At 42.8% G+C, this 17920-nt stretch overlaps 1 protein-coding gene across 1 annotated transcript in view; it reads right to left on the reverse strand.

The window, feature by feature from the left end:
• Positions 1 to 226: 226 nt before the first annotated feature.
• ZGRF1 (zinc finger GRF-type containing 1) overlaps positions 227 to 17920 on the reverse strand; it is a 49927-nt gene continuing 32233 nt past the window's right edge. Inside the window, exons 18-28 of the mRNA XM_025206367.1 lie at positions 14814 to 14928; positions 12428 to 12687; positions 10323 to 10482; positions 9210 to 9287; positions 8152 to 8299; positions 6393 to 6520; positions 5095 to 5218; positions 3792 to 3968; positions 3493 to 3627; positions 2509 to 2770; positions 227 to 730 (exon numbers count right to left, since the gene is read on the reverse strand). Coding sequence (XP_025062152.1) covers positions 606 to 730; positions 2509 to 2770; positions 3493 to 3627; positions 3792 to 3968; positions 5095 to 5218; positions 6393 to 6520; positions 8152 to 8299; positions 9210 to 9287; positions 10323 to 10482; positions 12428 to 12687; positions 14814 to 14928 — 1712 coding nt within the window. The 3' untranslated portion in view covers positions 227 to 605. The remainder of the gene's footprint in view (positions 731 to 2508; positions 2771 to 3492; positions 3628 to 3791; positions 3969 to 5094; positions 5219 to 6392; positions 6521 to 8151; positions 8300 to 9209; positions 9288 to 10322; positions 10483 to 12427; positions 12688 to 14813; positions 14929 to 17920) is intronic.

Genomic DNA, 17920 nt, shown 5'->3' on the forward strand with positions numbered 1-17920 from the left:
TAGACTTACTTTGTTTCCCATATCTACCAGCTTTTGATAGAACAACATTCTCCCTCCAAAATTAACTAGGTAGCTTTCCTTTAAGAGTTTCTGAACTGCTGGTGGACCTTGTCAAAGTTAGAGTTGGAAAATCTAACTCAATATTAATCTTTTCTCTTTTCCCCACTACTCTACCGATACATTTAGAGATCAAATAAACTACTGAGAGACAGAGGCTTTGTGCAGGCTCTACATTTTATTTGTCTTTTTCTTTTCTTTTCGGTTTCAATTGATTGCCATGTACAAATGTCAGGTTTACTGATTTGTAATTGCCCAAAACAGCTCTGCAACATTTGTGTTATGTCTGTTATCTAAACCAGTGTGTTATGACAAATAAATAATACAAGTCACATTATTGTAAGAGACTGCAGTTATCAGGCAATTTACTAGATACATTTTTTTGTTTTTGTTTTTATTCATATAATCTCTGAACTAAATACAAAGGCATTAGCACAGAAATATAAAGCAATAACAAGCAATTATTCCTTGTAAAATATAAATAACTCATTTAAAATATACTTTGTAAAAATACACAATTTTTATACCTCCTCTTTTTGCGAAAGAGACTAATCGATTAATTTTTCTTTTTGCTTCTCTCTTTCTTCTTCTTTCTTTTTCTCCAAATAATATTGAAGAATGTTGTTTAATTGCCGTTCATACTGGCTTACATGCTGTAGTCCATTCTCTGTTCCTAAAAGCAGTTATAAAGCACAATTAAACTTCATCTTAGAGCATCAATCATATAATCAAGCTGTCATAATGAAAATATCTAATTTATGAAATGGTCCAAAAGGAAATAATATCTTAGCCTTGAAAAGTTGTTTTCTGCAAGGAGCTCAACTAATATAAACAAACAAAGCATTTCTTATAATACCAACAGGTAGTTACTAGGGGCATGCGAAACGGGCCCTATTCGATTCGGATTCGGCCTGAATATGGGACAGTGATTCGATTCATTGATTCCCACCGCATGCTTGGTGGCAAACCCAGAAGTGGACTGGAAGTAATTCTGGTCCACTTCCGGGTCCAGCAGGGAGCATGAGGGGGCCCCCCCTTCCCATGCCCCCTGGCTCCACGATTGGCTGCAGGGGGAACCCAGGTGCCCCCCCAGAACCAGGAGGCACCAGTCACCAAGCCAGCGGGTACCGGGGGGCCACCACGTTTCCTGGCGGACCCGGAAGTGCTTCTGGTCCACTTCCGGGTCTGCTGCTAAGCATGCTGGGGCGCCCTCTGTGCTCCTGTGGGACACTCCATATGCCCCAGCATCGCAGCATTCAGAAGCCTGCTACCTACAGGTATGTAGAAAAAACATTTAAAGCTGTGTCCATGTCCAAACTGCCAAATCTTTCCACATCAAATCAGAGGATTCCGATTCGATTCGGAGAGATTAAAGGGTCCTCTGATTTGATTTGGATTCAGAGATTTGGCCACCAAATCGGGCCAAATCTCCACCAAAGCGAATCAGGGACTGAAGCTTTGCACAGCCCTAGTAGTTACACTAATCAAGTGAGCAGAACTGGTATCTGCTCTTCTCTTGCAGCAGTTCTAACCTCTCTCCTCCCGAGCTGTGGGCTTCTATAGTAACCCCTAACACTACAGTGCCTAGTTGTTTATTGCACTTTATTCGTGGCACGATAAATAACTAGCTCAGGCATAGGAATCAAGGTAGACCTTGTCAAATGTACTTCAGAATCTCAGTTTCCATAAAAGGTCTTTTCCCTTTACAACTTCAAAGAAAACTTTTAAAACATGATAGAAATAAGTAATGATTTGGGCTTTGAACTCTGTTCCACTTCAGCTAGGATAATTTAGGCGGCAATGATATTTGAAAATGCCAACACTATTAACTATTTTGCTGCTCAAGACATGAAAAAAAAAAAAATGGACGGAGGTGTCATAAAGACCTACAACAGCTTCTGAGGTCACTCCTCAGCTCTGGAACTCCCTTTCCCTTGAGGCCTCGAACAATCCAATCCTGGATATCTTCTGGAAGAACTGTAAAAATCTTTTTACTTGGGAAAATGTTTAGCAGGCAAGGCTAGCCCTGGTATACTGTTTAGGGGTTTGGGCTGGGGTTTGAGCTGCAAAGTTCATAGAGGCTTCAGGCCCCTTTACCAAAGTGCCTCCACTCTGACTCTGTGGAGGAATCTCAGTGGGTCTCACAGTGGATTTTATTTCCTCTCTACACCAAACTGATTCTTGCAGAGGCAGAGAAAACTGCTATTAAGACCAGACCTTCTTCCCAAGAGAAGATGAGTATGAAAAAACTCTTTGTTTGATTACCAGATAACATTAGAATGAAGAACAGCCCCATAACTGAACATTTATTTCTGGTTGCTATAACTAATATATTTTGCAGATAAACTTCAGACATTTAAATAAAATGCAGAATAATTTATTACAGCAATAACAATACATTGAAAATTAAGACTCGTGGCTTTAATTTTTTTTTAAATGTTAGTATTTTACCTTCACAATGATGAATTACTCTTCCCCAGAGTTTGTTCTTACTCAAACAGCCGAGATTTCCAATAATCAACAAATGCCTTTTTGCCCTTGTCAGTGCAACATTCATTCTCTTTTCTGAGTCTATGAATCCAACTTGTCTTGTCCTCACACATGACAAAACAATAATCTCTTTTTCTGCTCCTTGGAACGCATCTACAGTAGAAACTTGGACAGCTCTAATTTCATGAGCATCAGAGTGTACACCACTAAGTAAATTATGAACCTGTGGAATAAAGAGCATGGTCAGATTGGTTTCATAATTACGCCATTCAGATGTTAGTCATGACTAACATCCACATTCATGACTAACAAAAATACTGATGAGTCTTCACTTAATCTTATTAAAAAAAGATGAGAAAGTGTAACTACTGAACATGTACTGCAGTAGAACCTCAGTCAAATGAACTGAGCCAGACTTTACAAGGACATGGTGACAAATACATACAACTCCCTGTCAATATGAAGTACCATCAACCATGATTCCATTGCTGTCATAAACACCAATTCACAACAGATCTATTATCTATTAATGAAAATCAGTGAAGTTCTACTGTATTACCTGCCAGTTTTCTACAACCCAGGCTAGGCGCTGGAGGAAAAAGTGAGGCCAAAATTTTTTTAGACAAAAAACTACTAAATCAAAGGCATTTGAATTGAAGAATTTCTCTAATTTATTTATTGGCAAAGTCAAACCAGCTTATCTCCATTTGCGTAACAGGAAAGCAAAACTTTGGTCCATCCACTCAGCACTTCTTCCTCAAATCTGAATCCTGAGCAAGGGAAAAAAAACTAGATTGCTCATTTCAGAGACTGACTATTTATAACAAGACTGGCTTCTTCCAAACGAGTGAAACTATAAAAATCTTTACTCCTAATCTAAAAACCTAATTTTAAGAAAGAAAGAAATAGCTTATTGAAACTTTTTTTGAGGTGTGTAGCCCATACCTTATTCATCTGTGATTTATATAGTGTAATCACACCAATCATGGACCCTTCTATTCCACTTGCAATCAGAGACTGGATAAGCTTGGCTGAAAAATAAGCTTCTGCCATGTTATAAAAGCTGTTATCTCTTTCAATCTGAGGATGGAAAAAAAAAAGACTTCTAATTTTGCTGCAATGAATAGTGTGTGAAGACCATTTGGCTGTCCAAGGATAATGCAAAAACTTTAAAACGCAAGATGGAAAAATCACAAGTCAAGGTATCTACCAACTAGTGTAAAGGTTATTTAAATAGGTCTTACCTGCTCTGCTCCATTAACGTTATAGAAACATAGTGTTGGAAGCCAATCCAATAGAGGACTTCTGTCCATCTCTGAAATGCCATCCAACAGATTTCCTTTGTAGAACAGGTCACTGGCTACAGCACTAATAGCGGGGTGACAGCGATACTGTGTCCTAAGAACTACAGCATCATGACCCTAGGGAATAACAACACAGAAAAAAAAATGAAACACATTAAAATAATTAATTCATAGTCAAACTGGGGTAAAATTACATCAAATACACACAGACAGCAATGATTTCTGTAATAGGTTAATTCTTACTTAGACTATGGTTAAAAGTAATGGCACTAAACTATTAGGATTCATAGGTTACATTCCTGCAGATTTGTGGAAACTGCATGCACACACTGGAGGAGAGAAACTGGGAGTGCCAGTACGAAAGTGCTGTTACACTCGGATACAATGTCAAGTTTTTATGTACTGTTACATCATTGACAAAGAGGCTAAGTGAAAATGTTCAAAAAGCCTGAGGCAGAAGTGCTCCAAGTATCGTGCTTTACTCAAAGCACCCTATATTAGTACAGGAGCAAAAAGAAATGATGTTCACCATTAAGGAAGTTGGGGCACAGAAGTGACCTGCACTGGCTGAGGCCAGCAAACTGGGGGCACTCCTGCATGCCTCCCCGGAGGCTGCTGGAGTAGTCCCTCTCCCCTGCCCCACCTGCCAGCTGGTGGCTGTCAGCAGCAGCTGGGTGGGGGGGAGGGGAAGAAAGGGGAATGGAGCCCCGCTGCCATACAGGCCACCTCCAGCTTGCTAGCTCAGGTCCAGTCCACATGGCAGGGGGGGGCCAAGCTCGGACCCATGCACAGCTTTTTGCCATGCTAGGAACTGGGGGTGGGGTAACAGAGCTCCCCTGGCACATGGACCCAGCCCCCCCCCCATAAGACCTGAGCAAGCTGGGGGGGGTCTGATCCCAGATCCACCCAGAGCAAGATCCGCCATTTTTAAAATGCTCTATGTGCTGTGAATGTCTGTTCAGTTATGGGTATAGAGCACTTCCTGTGCGCTTATCATGTGATAAGCGTAACAGCTGTACTTATCCATAATATCTGTATCAAAAATCCCAAATCAAGCCATTTTTTTTTAAAGTTACTCTCTCAAAATAACATTTAAAGCAAAATGCAATCATATGAACTCTGCTATAGACAAAATCCAAAAGAAATCCTGGCTCCTATGACGTCAAAGATAAAACTCCTATTGACTTCAATGAACCCAGGATTCTATCCCACATCTTTTAAAAGACAGCTTAGCAGAACATACCATCAAGCAAAGCCGGTCAAAAAGAGTCTGTTCCAATCCATTTTCATGAGCACTTTCAGACCCTTGAATAGTTGGTGGTAGCTGCTTCGGGTCTCCAACTAGGATCAACTTTTCACACTGAAACCTACATTGGGTATTTCAGACAAAATCCAAAACAGTGACTCTAGATCAGTGGTTCTCAGGCTTCAATGGGGAATTCTGACTCTGGGTAGGCTCAGCCCCTCTGAACAGCCAGAGCAAACAGCCTCTGGGTGAGCCTGCGCTAAACACAGATCCCCTGCTGTCACTCCAGCACCTCCACAGGGAACATTGAAGCTCTTTCAGCAAGGGGAGGCAGGAAGTGTGCTGACCACTGTAAGGGAGTGGAGAGGAAGAGTTTTATCTATCAGGGCTCTTCTCACTTGAACAGCAACAGCTTGGGCATGGGCATGGGCTGCTGAGAAGCAGGCAGTAGGATGGGTTCCCTGGAGCTACTTCCGGTGCCACATTCAGCTCTCCACTCCTGAGGCAGGGCTACACCTCCCATGGCAGAGCCTGGGGGTGGAGGTTGTTTTTCCATCCTCTTGCCCTCCCCAGAAACACTGCTAAGCACTGGACTGCACCTGACCAGCTTCTACAGCCAGACAATGCAGAGCTGCCCCCGTTGCAGCAAAGACTCCTGGTGGGGAGAGGGCCCTCTAAGTGGGCACCAGGACTAGTGCCCCATTTGTTCCCCCTTCCCCAGCCCTGTTATACCACTGCCTCCTGTCTGCAATCCAGTGCTCTCCCCATGGTTAGTGCCCAGGCTCATGTCCTGGTTGGTCAGGCAGAACTGCCCCCTGCACCTTTGTTTCCAGGAAGGGACATGATAGACAGACCAGGAGCTGCAGCAGAGGTCTCCTGCTGCAGCGCCTTCCCAATCCACCCTACATGTCCGTCTTGGAAACCAAGGTATGTCAGACAGTTCCACTTGGATGCACTGGAGCTGTCAGCTGTATGGCTCCCCTGAAAAAGTCTCATGGCACCCTGGTTGAGAACCCACTGCTCTATATGCAATTTGAGCTACTTCTATATTTATAAAAATATGGTTCTTTATATACTTAGTAGTTTGTTTTGTGCTGGGTTCCCTCTTTACAGAATTAAATGGACAGCAAGTGCATCCATTCAAGAGGAGAATTTAACCCTTAATTAGTCTTGCTTTCTAACAGTCTGAGAGTCTGAGTTAATCACATTCTTAAAAAAAAATCTAGTCATTATAGAGTTGCATTGCCATCACCTAAAAAACATCTCTGAACAAAAACATAGAAGACTGACTGTACCTGGCAATGGGGAGCAGAGAGGTAGGTTCTGTCATCTGACTGCATTCATCCAACACCACCAGTGGAAACTTAAGGTTATTCATACAAGGGAATGGGCAGGCAGCACAGGTTGCTCCAACCACTCTTACCTTTGTCAAGAGCAGAAAGGAAGAGAGAAGACAGATTATTCAATACAATCTTTACAAAATAGATAATTGACAATAGAGCATTATAAGATTATCTTCAAGAAAGGGAGGAAAGTCTTCAAGAAAGGGAGGAAAGTGGATCCGGCTAACTATAAGCCCATTAGCCTGACTTCTATCCCGGGGAAGATCTTAGAAAAGTTTATCAAAGAGGCCATCCTTAATGGACTGGCGGACACCAACATCTTAAGGGACAGCCAGCACGGGTTTGTTGCGGGTAGGTCTTGCTTGACCAATCTCATTTCCTTCTACGACCAGGTGACCTATCACCTGGACAAGGGAGAAGAGATTGATGTCATATATCTTGACTTCAAAAAAGCCTTTGATCTGGTTTCCCATGATCACCTTTGGAGAAACTGGCCAATTGTCGCCTTGGGTCCTCCACGATCCACTGGCTGGAAAACTGGCTCCGGGGTCGGACCCAGAGGATAGTAATTGATGGAAGTCACTTATCGTGGTGTCCTGTGACCAGTGGGGTCCCCCAAGGCTCTGTCCTTGGACCCATACTGTTCAACATCTTCATTAATGATGTGGACACTGGAGTCAGAAGCGGACTGGCCAAGTTCGCCGATGACACCAAACTTTGGGGAAAAGCATCCACACCAGAAGACAGGCAGGTTATCCAGGCTGACCTGGACAGGCTCAGCAAGTGGGCGGACAAGAATCTGATGGTGTTCAACGCCGATAAATGCAAGGTTCTCCACCTTGGGGGAAAAAAACCCGCAGCATCGGCTAGTTAAGTGACCAAAATGCTGGCTTGCATCCATAGATGCTTCTCAAGCAAATCCTGGGATGTCATTCTCCCCTTGTACTCGGCCTTAGTGAGGCCGCAGCTGGAGTACTGCGTCCAGTTTTGGGCTCCACAATTCAAAAAGGATGTGGAGAAGCTTGAGAGAGTCCAGAGAAGAGCCACGCGCATGATCAGAGGTCAGGGAAGCAGACCCTACGATGACAGGCTGAGCGCCCTGGGGCTCTTTAGCCTGGAAAAGTGCAGGCTCAGGGGTGATCTGATGGCCACCTACAAGTTTATCAGGGATGACCATCAGCATCTGGGGGAACGTTTGTTCACCAGAGCGCCCCAAGGGATGACGAGGTCGAATGGTCATAAACTACTACAAGACCGTTTCAGGCTGGACATAAGGAAGAATTTCTTTACTGTCCGAGCCCCCAAGGTCTGGAACAGCCTGCCACCGGAGGTGGTTCAAGCGCCTACATTGAACACCTTCAAGAGCAAACTGGATGCTTATCTTGCTGGGATCCTATGAACCCAGCTGCTTTCCTGCCCTTTGGGCAGGGGGCTGGACTCGATGATCTTCCGAGGTCCCTTCCAGCCCTAATGTCTATGAAATCTATAAATATAGGCACTTGTAGTACAGATAGTACTGCATTATCTAGATAGCGACACTGAATTCCAGCTTCAACTAAAAACACCCCCTATACTCTCACTTTCTCAGGTGCTTTCAACTTGCTGGAATGAATTTCCTTAGGGATAACATTTTCTAGATTTAGTCACAGTTCACAAGTGTCCCTATCAGTGGTTCAAATATTCACTCTTTCTTAAAACATTCTGTTAGTACCTGTTGCAGTATAGCTTTATTTGTTCCCAGCTTGTGCTGCTCAATACTCTTCCTCACATATATCTTTTCTATTGGTGTTAAATCTTCTTTCATCAAGGCAAGCAGTTCCTTTAATTGTTCATTTTCACTTCCTGAGCCAGCATGTAAGCTTTAAAAGACAGTATTCGTAACTCATATTGCAAAATAATTATAACTGATTTTGAACTCAACGAACATGCAAGAGTGAAATAATCAAGTTTAGTACTTCAGTAGTGCTTTATAAACTTTAACTAGTTTACCCAATACCAAAGTGAGATAGGTAAGTATTATCCCCATTTTAAACTGCAAAAAAAGATATATAATGAGTGAACTGTCCAATGACTGTCTTGATGAGTGAACTGTCCTGTGAGCTGAGAAGAATCTGTAAACTATGACTGAACACCTCTAAGTCAGAATCTCCTCTGAACATAATTATACAACAGTGCCATGGAGCGTTGGTTGGCTGCGAATAGCAAATGTATACCCTCTCTGTGCAAATTAAGCAATACGCAGCTGGTGATTCTGAGTAGCTAACGATTTTTTTCAATAAATATTTTCAAACTGTGCTGCAGTTCAATCTTTTATATGCTGTTTATATCCATTTAAAAGTTAGCTTAACCCTAAGTGATAAGTGGACAAAGCCAATTTTATACTAATATAACTCTAGAAGATTGTTATAGATGTAAAACCCATAATCCCAATTCTCTCCACTTTCTCAGCTCTACACTCATGCTCACCTCCCTCGACTGCTTATCACTGTCAGTAAAATCTTTTCAGCCCTGCCTCTTCTTCATTTTGTATTTTCCTATCCCCCGAATCTCAGTCATTTAACATCATTAATTTTGCTCTCCCTTTTTTCACTCAAAAGTTCTATCTCTATTCAGCAACAGATCAACACTGCCCCACTATAATCAGCAGTTGCTGAAAGAAACACATTACAATCATGTTTCCATTGCTTTCACAATATATTTTTTACAATATTATACACTATTACCAATCCTATCACCTATCCAATGCCCTAAAGAATTTAACACGCTTACCTGTGTGGAAGAATTGGCCTGGCAATTCTTCTAATACTTCCCACTCGGATAAAGTCCTCAAACCCAAGATTGAGTAGTCTTTGGGGAAAGAAGAAGAACACAAGAGACAAAATGTAATGTTTTAGTGGAATATAATGAGAAACTTGCATTCAAAATACCGTTGAGAGGTTTACATCCAAACACTTGTTAACACAAACTTTTTGCAGTCGATTTATCACATGAAGTAATGCAAGCATTTTGTATAGTACAAAATGCACAGTTATTTTATTTCGACAGCTGTAGATGAGTTTTACTTGTTATGCATCACATAGGAGTCCTCTTAGAAGAATTCTATTAATCTCCTATTACCTTATCCCTGCCCCTCCATTCATGCTTATCTTCTAGTCCTACGAACTTTATCACACCTTAACCTCTTCCATCTTCTTCCCAATGCTTCTAGTTTTCCTTCAATAGTTCTACTCAACCCAAAATTAACACAGCTCAAATCCACTTAATATTCTGTTCATCGTGTATATCAGAATACACAATTGACTGTCACCATGACAGTCTTACCCTACCATTCCTACCCTCTTGCTAGCTACACTGTCACCCATTTGAAGTGTGTTGTGTGATCTGCCCATCTTACTTTGTGGTGTAGTTTGCTATTAATTTCATAGAATCACAGAAAAGTAGGGCTGGAAGAGACCTCAGGAGGTCATGTAATCCCTACCCTACCCCCTTACCCTACCTTCTACCATACTTGATGCCCCAGTTCCACATAAGGTTCTTCTCTTGTTCTCTCTCTAGAACAGGTTCATCCAACTAGCAGCCCGCAGGTCACACATGACCCACAAGGGGTTAACATGTAACCCACAGGCTTTCAGCCAGCAGCCACCATTGCTTTTGCGGCTGCAGTGGTTGAGCTCTCCAGGCTTCACCTCTCTCCACTGCTGCTGTGCCACTCCTGAGAAGGATGCAGCATGCATCTTTTCCATTGCTAACCAGCTGTGTTAGTTGGGGGTGGGGGTAGGGGAGGCAGAGCTGGGACCCAGATGAACCTTTACATGGAGATGTGACATATTTGCTACCTATGGAACACACACACCCAAAGCATCTTAATTCAATATTACCTACCCAAGAAGTACCCTGTCAACAGCAACATTAGTGGAAGCAGCAATCAAAAGCTTCCATGGAGTTGGCCTTGGGCCCTTAATCACTTCACTGCTTTCAAAGAGTTGTACCAGGAACAAGACCACAACTGACAACAAATAGCTCTTTCCAGCTCCAAAAACACCTATTGTTTTAGAAGAAAAATACAAGGTTACAAATGAAGAACTTCAGAGGACACTTCATTTAACAGCAATGTAATGAAGTGGTTTTTTGAAGTATTCAGGTGAGATTTCTATATCAGGGCTTCCTTCAGTAGCATATCACTTCATGAACCAAACACAGTGCTAGGGAACCTGCTGACCTGAGCTTTGAGTTTATCATTTGAAATGATATGGAACAGAGCAAGGATATATAATTATCTGGGCTGGAAGGACACTTAAGGTGTTTTGGTGAGCTGTTGTGGGCGACGAGGGTGGTGTTGACCCAGCCCAGTGTGATGGGGGGCTGAAGCAATTGGTACCCTACATCCACTGCTGGGGGCACTGGACATACTGGATGGGCAGGGTCTCCATAGAGACCAGCCTGGGGCCCCCACAGGCAGGGCACACTTGGCAAGTAAGATGGGATGTGGCCAATGTTCAGGAGGAGAGCAGTTGGGTCTGGGATCGCAGGGCGCTGACAGCGCAAGGCCAGGGTCTGGGACAGAGCCAAGATCCGCTCCCTGCAAATCCCTGCAGGACAGTAGCCAGCCCCTGCCTGTGGAACTGGCGCCCGCAGAAAAGTGTGGGGAATGGATCATAGCTGTTTCCAGGCCCCAGCCCTGCGCTGTCACCACCCTACGATCTCAGTCTCGGTGCCAGTCTCAGCACTGGCCCCCACGCACCTGTGGCCCCATCCCATCTGCTCAGCCAAACATACCCTGCCAACTGAGATCCTGGGCTGGTTTCTATGGAGACTCTGTCCGCCTGCCTGCTATCTCCATCCAGCATCCCCAATGGTGGGTTTGGGGTGGATTGGCAGCAGCAGCTGGGCAGAGTCCAGCTGCCATGCCACCACAACCCCACTGTGCACCAAGGGGTAGCAGGATTGGCCAGGTATGCCATGGCTTGGGATGCCCCGACACCAGTGCCTGGCAGGGCCAAGGAACCCACCATAAGCCAGATAAAATCCCTTGGTGGGTACAAATTATTTCAAGAAATGAATGCAACAGGATTGTTTGCAAAGCATGGCTTTGTATTAATGTCTTGAAGTACAGAAAGGGAATTATGGAAGCAAAGAGATGACTAATATTACTCAGATTCATAGATGCTAGGGTCAGAAGGGACCTCAACAAATCATCGAAACCGACCCCCTGCCTAGGCAGGAAAGAGGGCTGGGGTCAGATGACTCCAGCCAGATGCCTATCCATTATACTCATGGATAATACTCTTTATAAATACTCATTATAAGTGAATACAAGCAGCATAGATGGCTGTAAATGTTCAAAGCATAATAATTTATTCTTAAATATAGGTACCTTGACTCAAGTGTACTGATGTAACATTATTTTTAATGCCTTTTTTTTATTATCCAAATAACTAATGGGTCCTGTTAAGTGTGGGAAAAGACATCTCTCTGAACTGAAGATTTTCCTAGCTGTTTTAGACACAACGCAATGAAAGGTAAAGACAGTAAGGAGGCAAAAGTGATGGAGGACAAAGGCACAACCAAGAAAGTTTCAGGGTTATTTAGCAAGCCAGTGCACAGTATGATGCAGGAAATGCTCATTACTTTGTAATGAGAAAAACTGATAGGAGTATGTAAAATTTACAAACCCTGATTCTGCAGCTCTTCAGGGCTTTTTAGGAAAAGGAGAGGGCCTGGTTTTACAAAAGGTGTTTGATGCATGGGGGCAGTGGGCATAAGGACAGCTCTCTCTTTCTATATTGTATGGTACATGTACACATATAAACAGAATAAAACACCAGTCTATTGGCTTAGCACTGAAAGAGTTTGGGTCCAAGCGTTTTACTTGCACTGGCATAGATCAAGTAATCAAGCATCACTTTGGACATGTGTGTGTGCAATAAAGGAGCTAAAGGGATAATAAAAAATAAAAGCTGTAATTTGTATAACTCCTCATTATTTACCATGTATGATTGTGATGGGGTGGACCTGCTGTTCTTCCTTTTCTGCACTGCTTTCATGTGAAGACATCATCTGAGCTATTTGAATCAGTGCTCTAGCTTGATCCATGTTGAGCTGGAATTCCTGGATCATCTTTTCAGCCAGTGCCAGCGTTACTTCTGGACTGAGTAACCCCCAAACCATTGAGCATTTTGTATTCAAGGCTGGTGGAATAAATTTTCTTTTGTTGACTCTATTATTTGCATGTTCGGTATTGAATGGCCTAAAAAAAAAAGAAAAAAAAAAATCACAACAGCCAAAAGAAAAAGTAATTTCAAGCTTATTGCTACAAAATGAGTCAATGCACAATTTACACTATATTAATTTTACCCACATACACACATATACACGCATGGGAAAGTACCATTCTAAGGGAGAAAAACATCACAGTAAGTTAGAACTCGAGCATACTTTAAAATAAAAATGGTGGAAAAATTATTTCATTAACGAGGTCTGTATTAACATTAATATGAATACCCTTTCTTCTATGTTGAAGTCAATAAAATCTTTATATGGCTGCCAAATATTTTCAAATGGTATTACAAATAATGTAAATAAACATTTGGCCTAAAAACAACTATAGAATGAACAAACTATAAAATGATTGCTGCTTTGACTCAATAGATTTTCTGTTTGCTAGACAAAAGAGCGCCTAATTTTAACACATGAGTAGGAACACCATCAGTAAACACCACCTTACAGAATATTAGGAACATATTGTTAGTTAGTTTGATTTTTGCATATTTGAATGAGGGTCATCTGAAATTTGTAGTACAGATGTGCTAACTTGTGTACACTTGTACTGTATGTATGGTTTAACAAAGTTATTACTGGTGGTCCACAAATTACTCTATGGATATACAAGTCAGGTTTTCTATTCAAACTATAAAAATTACATAGAGGTCATAAGTGTACTCTAAATACATAAGCTCCCTTCAAAATAGTAAACTAGTGATGCCCAATCTTCCACCACTGTGGGCTAGATGTGTGGCATGGGGCCAGTCTGTGGGCATGATCCCACACCAGCCCTGCCCCAGATCTGGCCACAGAGCAACTGCATGCACCAACCCAATCCGTGCCCAATAATCTAGCACACAGGGCCATGATACCTGGCTCACAAGTCCAGAAATTTGGCAGCAAGGGAGTAAGAATTAACACTGACACCACGCCCTGCTACCAAATTTCCAGACCCATGGGGAGCCCTGCAGGCCAGATGACAAAGAATCACAGAAAATCAGAACTGGAAGGGACCTCAGGAGGTCACCTAGTCCAACCCCCTGCTCAAAACAGGACCACCCCCAACTATATCATCCCAGCCAAGGCTTTGTCTAGCCAGGTATTACAAACCTCCAAGGAAGGAGAGTCTACAACCTTCCCAGGTAATGTGTACCAGTGCTATACTACCCTCCACATGAGAAGGTTCTTCCTAATATCTAACCTAAACTTCCCTTGCTGCTACTTGAGACCATTGCTCCTTGTTCTGTCATCTGCCACCACTGAGAACAGTGTAGTTCCATCTGCTTTGGAACCACCCTTCAAGGCAGTTGAAGGCTGCATTTAAATCTCCTCTCAGTTTTCTCTTCTGCAGACTAAATAAGCCCAGTTCCCTCAGCCTTTCCTCAGAAGTCATGTGCCCCAGCCTCCTAGCCATTTTCACTGCCCTCTGCTGTACTCTCTCCAATTTGTCTACATCCTTTCTGTAGTGGGGGGCCAAAACTGGACACAGTACTCCAGAAGTGGCCTCATCAGTGCTGAACAGAAGGGAAAAATCACCTCCCTTGATCTGCTGACAATGCTCCTACCAATGCACACTGCTGGCTCATATTCAGCTTACTGTCCACTGCAACTCTCAGGTCCTTTTTTGCAGACCTGCTGCTTAGACAGTCAATCCCCAGCCTGTACCTGGGACATGGTTCCCCAGGCCAAATCTAGCCCCAGGAACGTCTTGGTTTTTAAATTCTGAACAGGAGCATCAGCAACTCCCAGGCAAATGGAACTTAAATCAATGAAATCAAATTAACAGAACTTTCAAAGTTGTTCTACTAAATGAGTGGTCATTAAGAAACATAATATTATAATCTCCAGATTATAAGGAATGAGATGCAAATAAGTCTAAACCTTTATTCAAATCCTTAAATGAGATTTAAGCAAGGGATTAGTTTTCACCCTCAATTCATTAGACGCGAACTAACCTCACTTCATTTATTGAGGAACAATATAATCCTGCTTTAAATTCTTCTTGGCCACTTTTAATACAGATATCCCAAAGGAATGCTTGCTTGTTCTTTCCACACCTACTTCAATCTGTACATGAGTAGCATCATGAAAATAGCAATGCTTATTACTTACATTTTTAGTAAACACTGTAGTATTGGTAAACTATTTGGATTGAAGTATTCCTGCATATTTCTCAAACAGGTGAGCTCAGTGCTAGCATTACAAACCAGCAAAGCATGAACAATCACTGGGAAGATAAACAAGAATAAAAATCAGCCAGAGAAAACAGTCAGAATTCCAAAGATATTGCATACAACTCATTTCTAAGGCTAAGTAAATACTTGTCATCTAGGAGTGATTTACAACTTCAGTAGGAAACGCTTTGCAGGATGCAAATTTGGATTAAAAACCACAGCATTTGCTATAGTATTTTAAGGAAACATTTCAGTGGCTTTGGAATGTAGGAAATGAACTTTTGAAAGAGGTCTAATTCATGCTATGAACACTCAAAACTTATTCTCTCTCATACAAAATTCTGTTGCCCAACAATACACCATCTGTATTTCCATTTTTTTAAATCTCTGATCATAGTGGCTATTTTCCAAAGCAGTTTTTGATCAGACAAATAGGTTATAATTTCTCTTAGCATATAGCAACAAAACAATTGTATGTATTCTGCAGATCAATTTTAGTGCGTTGCTTGTTTACTTCTGTGGACTAAATCTGAGGTGCGTTTTACAAAGTATGCAATGTAGTATTTTACCTAACAAAGGTATAATAAAATGACACGATGATCACAAAATCTAAGTTCACTTGCAATGTTTTCCAAGGTCTTCCCATAATAGACAGTACAGTCTGTAAATGTGGTTCTGTCATCTGTAATAGTGATTGCTGCAGCTAGAGTCACAACTCTTATTTTCATTTTACTTTCTTCAGTTCAAAAAGAACAAGGGACTGAAAGTTTTCAGGCTTGATCTCCATCCAAAAATTTGTTTCTTTTTTAAAAAAAAATTTTAAAGCATTAGCAAATTAAATTCAATTATTTTGTTAACTGGTTAGCTAGACTGCACTTTTTTTGCTATAGAAATATAAACACAGTTGCTGACTGATACCATAAAATTACCTGAAGTTCAAGATTCTGCGATTAGGAAAAACTGATTAACATTTCTCATATATATAGTATTTACCTGACTACAAGCCAATCCTGAACTTAAGGCAACCCATCAATAATTAGATTTGTAATAATTTTCCATATATAGAATCTAATTATTGGAGGATTGTCTTAAATTTGTCCCATCACTGCATCGGGGAAAGCAATGGTAGGGGGGCTAGGGGTGGGGGAAACAGTCAGGGGGCAGACAGTGGAGGAAGCAGTGGGTAAACAGGCAGTAGGGGGCAGGTGATGGGGAGATTTAGGGGAAAAAAGTTGGGTGGCTCTACCCAGGTCAACAGCATTTCAAGCCATGGTGACTCCACAGCTCAGCATTGCTCAGTAGATGCAAGTATTCCTGATACCACCCACAAAAGATCCATGCGAGGTGGTGCTTTCCCCTATCTTGGAGATGTTCAAAAAGGTTAGATAAACACCTGGCTGGGGGTCATTTGACCCCCGCGCTCTTTCCTGCCCAAAGTAGGGGGTCGGACTCAATGAACTAATAGGTCCCTTCCAACCATAGAAATCTATGAATCTATGCACTAATTAGCCCCCCCCCCCCACCTTGTGACTAGAACCAGGTGTGCTTGTCATGAGTCCTTGGATGCTCCAAAAATATATATACAGATGAGATACAGGACAACCTGGTCTGCCTTCACCCTACAGAAGGTGGGGGCCACACTAATGATATGAGCCAAGGTAAGAGAGAGGGTGACAGGGATATTGGGTGAACTGTTTGGGGCCCCATTTCCTGATGTTTGCCAGGCATTTAAGGCTGGTGAAGAAACAGGAATCATTGGAAGTGGGAAAGGCACAGCTCATCTGTGGGAGTAAAGACAAGGTCAATATGTATGCAATGTCGTGGCTTACCATGACTTGAAATAGTCCATCATGGGGGGGACTATGCTTAATGGGCATTTCCATGTGTCTTATTCAGATGGGCTCCACTAATCTATCCTTGTGGTTGGTTCCCATCAGTATGTTTGCCCAATGTAGGCCATGTTTTTTATAGTCAGGTTCAATGTTGGCTCCATTTAATCAACTTCATAGTTGGTTTCCATTGCTGAGCACATGCCAATTTTCACAGCAGTTCAATGATAGACAATGTATTTAGTGATATTTCCTTATATGTGATTATAAGAAAAGAAGCTCTTTCCCCCATGCCAACTGGAGGGAAAACCTTGGCTTGTATTCAAGTAAATACAGTATATTGCGTGCTTTGGACTTGCTTACAGAAGTCATCTTCTGTGCTATTGCCACAAATAAGGTGGGTTTTTTAAATTATTTTATCTTAAAAACTGGAAAGAACATGTAAAATAGATAAAGGTGCAACAATGTATTGGTCACATATTGGATCGGCACTGATAAAAGGAAAATTAACATCATCAGCTTTTTTGGCTGGTATAGCCAATAACCTCACCGATGAATGCTGTGTGTATGCGCAGAGCCGCAACATGCACACAACCAGGAATGCAGCCTGGTAGCTTAGAGAGCAGTGCCCTGCAAGTAAGTCTGTAGAGGGGAAGGGGCATGGGGGAGAGAAGGTGCGTGGCAGGACAGATCAAGGCCCCCATGATGAGGCAGGGAGTAGGGCAGGGGCAGGAGTAGGTGCTGCCCAGCCAGGGTGGTGAATGGGACCCCAGGGCCAGGTGTGGAATGGAGCCACAGGTAGTTCATCCAGGGGGCGTGGGAGGGAGAGGAGAGGGGTCACCTCCCTGCACTGCATGCACCCTTGGAGGACTTGGGGGACATGTGTCCCTCCAGATGTGTGTGCAGGATGGAGGCAGGCTGCCTGCTGTGGGCTTGGGGCTGTGCCAGCTTCTTCCCAATAAAGGGGCTTGGAACTGGGTTGGCTCACCTGTGCGGGGCAGGTGGCAGCGGCAGTGTCGAGGGTAGTTATGGGGATGTGAGCTGTAGGAAATTTCAGGGCAGTTAAAGCCTCCAAGCCCCTCTTAGCACTGGCCCTGCTCAGAGTACTCTGCTCTGCTGCCTTTCTCTCAAGGACCCCACGCTGTAGGGTGGGCTGGAGGTGCATGACTGGTGCAGGGCTCCTAAGGCAAAGGCAGCAGAGCAGAGGGCCCCGAGC

This window comes from Alligator sinensis, unplaced genomic scaffold (genome assembly GCF_000455745.1).
Source record: "Alligator sinensis unplaced genomic scaffold, ASM45574v1 scaffold861_1, whole genome shotgun sequence".
Classification (NCBI taxonomy): Eukaryota; Metazoa; Chordata; order Crocodylia; family Alligatoridae; genus Alligator; species Alligator sinensis.